The sequence below is a fragment of the Gavialis gangeticus genome, unplaced genomic scaffold, assembly GCF_001723915.1.
Source record: "Gavialis gangeticus isolate Ggan-Ray unplaced genomic scaffold, GavGan_comp1, whole genome shotgun sequence".
Taxonomy (NCBI): domain Eukaryota; kingdom Metazoa; phylum Chordata; order Crocodylia; family Gavialidae; genus Gavialis; species Gavialis gangeticus.
In genome coordinates, this window is record NW_017729032.1 from 29,648,239 (window position 1) to 29,655,788 (window position 7,550).

The 7,550-nt window shown below is 48.6% G+C and overlaps 1 protein-coding gene across 1 annotated transcript in view; it reads left to right on the top strand.

Moving 5' to 3' along the window:
• Window positions 1-7,550, top strand: part of DYNC2H1 (dynein cytoplasmic 2 heavy chain 1) — a 601,360-nt gene that overhangs the window by 25,980 nt on the left and 567,830 nt on the right. The window contains exons 13-15 of the mRNA XM_019524237.1: window positions 1,580-1,675; window positions 3,990-4,142; window positions 4,256-4,354. Coding sequence (XP_019379782.1) covers window positions 1,580-1,675; window positions 3,990-4,142; window positions 4,256-4,354 — 348 coding nt within the window. The remainder of the gene's footprint in view (window positions 1-1,579; window positions 1,676-3,989; window positions 4,143-4,255; window positions 4,355-7,550) is intronic.

A 7,550-nucleotide genomic window follows, 5' to 3' on the forward strand; every position in this document is an offset into this window, starting at 1 on the left:
CCCACAACTCACCAAAACTCCCTATGTGGAATGGGGTCCGAGGCAGTGGTGTTCAGGAGCTGGAGGGCTGGGTGAGGCTGGGATCACAGTGCAGGGTTATAGCCAGGTCAGAGCCATGTTCCAGTGTCTGCATATCCCTGCAACAGGGAATGGATCAGAGCTCTGCCCCACCCCAACCCCATGTGGTCACTGCCCCATGATCCCAGCCCCAAGCATGGATGCAGCTCCCTGTGCACCTTGCTTGCACAGCTGGAGCTACTTCTGGGGATGAGGTTGGGATCTTGGGGTAGTAACAACATGGGGCTGGGGCAGAGTTAGAAGCCACCACTGGGCCTCACTGGCGGGATGCAGCACCTGCAAGAGGAAAAAGAGGGCTGCAAGCCCTGCGGGGGAGGGTTGGGAGGATCTTACTCTCCTTCTCCTTGCCCACCCTCTCGTCCCGGCCCAGGGTGTGCAGCCCACAGACGGGGAAAGGTGGGGAGTGGACTTGAAGGTGACTCCATGCCTTGCCACTTGCAGTAGTCAGGACTGGGCTGGGGCTGGAGGATGTGGGTGGCACTGGGGCACCCCTGCCCTGTGCCTACCTGCAGCTTATCTTGGGATGCCTGCCTAGTGGTGGCGGCCCCCAGCCGTGCTGGCTAAGCGTAGGGTGAAGTGGTGTAGGGCAGAGTGGTATAGGGAAAGTGGCATTGGGGGGAGCCCCAGTAAGACCCTGGATGTAGCTTCCCACTCTGCTATATGTGGTTTCCATGGAGACTGGTCTCCCAGACCCAGTCTTGGGTGCAGCACCCTCACTGGGGCTTCTGCCACTGCCCCAGCGATGCACCGCTTTGCCGCTGCTGTGAAGGCATTCCAGGGTGAACTGTGGGCTGGCATGAGATGGGGGTGCCCTGGTGTCACCTGGAGGGGCCGAGGGATCCACTGTGGGCCAGATATGGACCACAGCTCATAGTTTGCCCATCTCTGTCTTAGGTTGTCTTCAGAAATGGCATAGCTTCTCTGGCAGATGAATCCCTTTCCTTGACAATGTATATACAGAATGGAGGGGAGGGCTATGCTGGCCTAGCTACGCAGGTAGAGACTCTGTAGTGTACACCAGTCTGGAAACAGTTTGATATGTATGTTGTAAGTACTATGCTGTTGTCAAATATCCCAGGGTATGGGCAGATGAAGAAACACATATTGAGTTAAAGGAAGTGTGATGTATCATGCTTCAGCTGTTTTGTGGTAACTGCTTCATGTGTTCAATCCTATTATTCTACTGTTAATGAAAACTAAAGCTGAGCATCTTACCTGTGAATGAAACAGGACTAAGTTTCTATAGTTTAGCTTCCCCTGTGTGGAACTATGTGGACATGAGTGAGCACATAAAATGTCTACCACAGAACTGGTGATGCATGCCCATGGTTTTCAGTAGATATAGCTTGTTCATTTGTTAGTGCCTTTATTGATGTTAATTATGTTGATAATGCCTGTATCTTGAAATTATTGGGATAGGCAGTGCTATATGTATGAAAATATATTAGCATATAAATAGAAATACTTTTTTATTTGTAACTCTTATTTCTCAATGTTATAGGTGGCACATTTTTACAATTCTATTGATCAACAAATGATTCCGAGTCAGAAGCCAATGATGTTACAGTCTGCTTTAGCATTTGAACAGATAATTAAGGTAAAGGGATTCCTTTTTGTTGTTTTAATCTTTGGCAATGTGACTGGTGTGGGTTTGTAATACTTTGTTTTCATTCTATGATGACTTATTTGAGGCTTTTTTAAGTGTATCCTTCCAGTGATGGCTGAGAACATTTTTTCCATGAGCACTTAGTTAGATGGTTATGATTTTCATTCTGATAGAATCCTTTAGAGACCAGTTATTTCTTTCTAATTTCCATATAGGATTACTATAAGGTTCTTTCTAGGGGATTGCCCTTAAAACCAGTTGGAAGCTACAGCTAGGGCAGAATGCACCTGCCTGCTTATGCATTGGCAATATATATATGTAGTCAAATAAATGTTTCATTGTTTCCTGGTTATAGTCAGGGTGACATCCTCATCCTCTTTTCAGCCCCATTAGAAAGTGAAAAAGGACAGAGTGCTGTAAAGAGGTCCTAGTCCCTATATACATTTCCCCAGTATAAACAATGTAGAAAGCAGCCAGTGGGCTGCCTCCATATAGGGAGGGACGAGATGGCCCCTGAGGGGTCTCTTTCAGCCCCATGAATCTCTTTGCAAACCTCACCAAAGAGTGGGGGTCTGGTTTAGGAGAGATATAGTCCCTGGAAAATGTTCATGTAAGTGTGTGATGGGATCTGAAGAATGTTATCCTGCCATGCAGGATGCATTGTTTTTGGGACATGAGATAAAATTCCTCAGATTCCATTGGGTATTTACCAGGGTGGGCAGCTGGCTACATGGGTATGTTTGGGTGTGGGGAGCTGTAGATGGGGACCTCCCTGATTACCAGCCTGCATACAGTTTGGTTACAGGTGCCAGGGTGCATGCAGCTGGGGACAGGAGAGCTATTTAGTCCCTGGCTGCATACATGCCACATGTAAGCAATATGCATATAAATGGGGCCATGGAGCTCTCCAGTCCCCAGTTGTAGGCACTGTGCATGCAGCCAGGAATCCTGGGGCATGGGGAGTTGTGGATGGGGACCTCCCTGATTTACTCGCCTGCCTGCAGCTGGCTGCAGGTGCCAGGGTGCATGCTGCTGGGGACAGGATTGCTCTCTGTATGCAGTCTGCAGCTGCATGCATAGGAGCAACTTGCATATAGCTGGGGTCAGGGAGCTCCCCAGTCCACATTTGTAGGCAACGTGTATGCAGCTGGGAACCTGGAAGTTGTCTGGTTCACAGCCGTATGAGCCTCAGTCCAGAAGCAGCATGCATGCAAGCCAGGTACCAGGGGGCTCCATGGTGTGTGCAGCTGAGCATCAGGGAGCTCTTGAGTGTTGCTGCAGGCCAGCATGAGGCCACTGTGTACAGCCTGATGCCACTTGCATGCTATAAGTTCACACGGAAGTGTGATTAAAAACCTGCTGCACAGATGTTCTGCAGTAAATAACTAGTTTCCCATTTCATCACACCATAAGTTGTCTGAATGCATGGCATGTTACAATATATTGTGCAGTTAACACACAGATTGCACAATAAATATAACATCTGCCAGGACCCATATTGGGACAGGGCTTCAATGCATGGAACTGAGGAGATTCTAGGCTAATTTATGCTTCATAGAACATCTTTGAGAGGTGTGCTGATAGTCTCCCTGGGGACTGTCTCTTTAATCTCCAGCATAGTGCAGGATTAGGATAGCTCAGAAGTGGCTTAAAGCTACTCTACCTTTCCCTCTTTGAACTGTGAATTCTATGTTGTATCCTTTATTCAACTGTGTTCACAATCTAATTCATGCATGGTTCATTTGCTATGTTATAGATGTACCAAGACATTCAAAAAACAAGATAAAAACACAAGAAAAGTCTATGTCTTCTGAATAAAACTAAAGTCAGAGTATCTGAAAATACAGTGTTTACAGTGTAGTTTTAAACAGTCACTTAATTCCTGGAGAATATGTAAATTTAGAGAAGTAAATAATTGTGTCACCCCGTGCAGAAGTATAAGAAAACAGGGCGGGAATAAGGTGCCTTACACTTTACTTCTGCTTTCCATGTTCAGGTAGAGGCAGGCTTTGCAGAGGGGCAATACCCTCTGTCTCTAGTGGTAGATGGGCAGAGACTAGAGGCTTGATTATCCCAATACACCCAGTGGTGTAGTTATACTGGTGTATTATGGTATATAGTGTGGTGTGTAAACTATGATAGTTTATTTTCTCTTCAGAACACTGGAGCAAAAGGGAAGGAGATTCCGTTTCTGTTACAATTTCCTTCCAATCCTACCCTTTATAATGGGTTAGATTGCAAAAGATCTAGAGCTAGATCTATTTTTATATTTGTCATTAAATCTTACTCATTTGCTTTTTTTAAGCATTCAAAAGTTGGTTCTGGGGAAAAGACTCAGATAACTTGGGATAATCCCAAAGAATTAGAAGCATATATCCAAAAACTCCAAACTGCTGCTGAACGGCTTTCCACTGAAAACAGAAAACTAAGGAAGTGGCACACTAGCTTTATTGAAAAAGTAAGTTTTAATAATGAAATGGAAATAATGTTTTGTGCAATATAACTTCTTTCTTTCATCTATTTTGGCAGCAGTAACTAACATAATAGCACATACTAAAATATTTTTAACAGGTTATTGCTCTGATGAATATTGATCTACTTCGGCATCAGCAGCAATGGAAGGATGGACTACAGGAACTCAGAAGTGGGTTCACCAGTGTTGAGATGCAGGTATGGTTTCATTATTAAATTGTAGTCTGGGAAAAGTTTCTTATGTTTTCGGTAATAGTTAAGAGGAACTAGTAAAATGCCAAATGGTACAAAACCAGTGTCAAAAACATGTTTTTCTAAGGCAGAATAGCATATTTATGTGCAGTTTAAAATTAGAATTTCACTTCCATTTTACGTAATGATTTGCCAGAACAGCTATCATGGTTTCTATCCGGCCCTCTAGGTTACCAGTGGAGTATGGGGGCATGTGGTACTGGAAGCAGCTTTGGCTCCAATCCGGGGCATGTGGTGGTGGCAGTTCCAGCTCTGACCAGGGCAAGTGGCAGTGGTAGCTCTAGCATGGATGTGGCAGCTAGGAAGTTGTGCCGGGGTAGTGGCAATGGGCAAAGTAGTTGGAAGGCAACCAGAGCTGTATCAGTCCTCGCTTGCCCTTCTGCCCCTGATTGTTGGAGCCCAAGAGCCCCAGATTCTGTGGCAGGCCACTCTCCCAATGTCCAGTGCTTCTCTGGCAGCCTGGCAAGCCTGATAGATACCCCTGCTGCAAAGTAAGAAATGCTCTTTTGACATATCATTTAAATCAGTAGGAATATGTTGGCTTTGCCATATATGGGCTTCGATCTTAGATGAATATGATATTCTCAGCATTTTCTAGTGTAAAAATGGAAGACTGGAATACTGTGGTCAGATGTTTGCAGATGAATAAAGAAGCTATTTATTTTCCTGTTTTTTCTTTATCAGTAGCTAATAAATTTTACAGTATGTGAGGGGTAAAGATTTTGTAGCTGATATTATTTATTGGACTGATTGCATGGTTGGGATGGAGTTAGATAACCTTTCAAATGCAGTGCATTATTCTAGATTTTTAGTTTCACAAAGAAGTTTGGGCCGGGATGTCTCAGCACTGGTGTGGGCATGGGGCAGGGCTGCAACGTGGCAGTTGCTCCTGTAGCTGCAGCTCCTGCCAGCAGGTGCTATCCCATCCTGTTTGGTGGCTGGGCACACAGGGTGTGATTTGTGGTGGGGATATGGGATTTGGGGTGGAGTTTATAGGTTGGTGTAGGGTCTGTGGAAGTGAGATGTGGGGGGTGTTTGGAGCTTCTGCGGGGGTTTGCGGGGTGTGGGGTTTGTGGCTGGGTATGTGAGTGGGTCCTTTGGGGGGGTAGTTTGGAGGTGTGGGGGACTGTGTGTGGGTGGTGGGCTGCTTGGGAGGGGTGGGTCTCTGTGACAGGAGTATCACCATCAGAGCCGTTCCAGAGTGGCTCTGTCCTCCTGTAATGGGCCAGCTGCCTGCTTACTCACCTGCCACACCTTGATCTTATTTGATTAATGGATTGTTGTAATCAGCGGGAGGCTGCCCATTTTATGCGCCCTGGTGACGGGGTGCTATCTGTGGCTCCTTTCCTCCCCTACACCACAGCCCAAGCCTCGCAGATGGTACCGCCAGGATCTTGACCTGGGCCTTGCTGTAATTCGGTCCTCTCCTTTACCTCGTTGGGGCTCCTCACTGCACCCCCTTCTTTGTTCAGGGCTCCTCGCTACCCTGTTCACTCTGGGGCTCCTCGCTGCCCCCCTTCACTCTGAGGCTGGGGCCAATGCACCCTCAAGATGCTGCGCCCTCTCTGGAGCCAGGACCCCCATGCTACCGTGGGGTCCCTACGAGGCCTCCTCCAACCCCTAATAGGCTCACCCGGTCCTCCGGTAATACAAACCCAAAGCACAAAGCCTCTGGGCTATAACGTAAAACTAAACCGTCCGGTCAAACAACATTTGATCCCTACCGGGAAAAATGCTTTAGCCCATGGCAGCAAACCAGTGGATGCTCACGCAGTCAATCCTTGCCCCGCTCTCCGCTCTGGCCAAGCTCCCCACTCCTTAGCTGCCAGAGGGGAACTGCCACCCTGGCCTCCTGCCTGGGCTTAAGAAGGGCTAAGCCCTACCCTTTCCTGTCAGCAGGTTTCGCTGGTTGCCCCAGCAACCAGCACCTGTGCTTTCCTGGTGACTGGCAGCTGTGCCCCCCCTTCTCACTGCTAGGGGTCTCTCTTGAGCCATCTCTGTTCTCAGGTGCAGGGCAGCTAAGTGCTGTGTGACAGTCCGCCACCTGCCCCCACACACAGCACACATCCTCCCTGCAGCAGCAGTGGCTGTCGGGGCACTCAGGGCTCTCCTGGCAGAGCTTCCCAATGGAGTGGGACAGCACAGCCGCCTGGTACCCAGCGCCACCTGTACCACATTGCGTGGGGCCGGCCTGGCCCAGGGCCATGTACCTTTGGGCAGCTCTGGCTATCACCTAGGGTCCTGGCACCACTCACAGGGGCCACACATCGGACCAGGTCCTGCCTCCATGGAACCTGCTCAGCCTGAGAGCATGTGGGGTACTTGGAGGCAAGACCAGGCCTGGCACGATGTGCAGCTCCTGCAAGTGGTGTCGGGACCCTGGGTGACAAGAGTGGCCCAGTCCTGCCTGAAGATACATGGCCTCTGGCTAAGTCAAGCCAGGCCCATGCAATGTGATACAGGTGGTGCCAGGCAGCCAGGGCTGTACTGTGCTGCACTGTGCTGTGGGGTAGCTCTACCAGGAGGGCCCTGAGTGCTCTGATGTCCATTGTGTGCCATGCAGCGGGCAGGCAGGAGACCCACCCCTCCGGAGCAGCCCACCACCCACATGTAGTCCCCCGCACCCTCACGGCTTTCCACCTCCAGTCCTGACCACCCCTAATCCCTACTTATCTGGGACAGAGTCTGCATCTGGGTCATGCTGCAGCCTTGCCTCACTCCTGTTTGCCCTGCACAGTGAGGCAGTGTGCTGAATCACAGGGGCAAGGGGCAACGATAGAGATGGTCTGGTCACCTGCCAGAGTATCTCTTTGGAGGAGCCTGCCTCTGGTTTCTTCAGGGCATGCTTTAGGAGCACTACTGTTTTCTGTGTTTTTTTTTTTTTTTTTTTTTTTTAATTTTAATTAATTTTTTTTTTTATACCTGGATTTCCAGGTATCAAATTTAGAGCCTGCGCTGCAAATATGCAGCACGGGGAACATTTTTTTGTTCCCAGCGTGCCTCTTGCAGCATCTCAAACTGCTTTGAGATGCTGCAACAGGCACGTGCGCACTCATCTAGACGCACCCCTTGAAGGTAATTAACCTCAGGTCATCTACTTTCCACAAGAATAAATTATGTAGTAGTGAGACCACTGTCCACT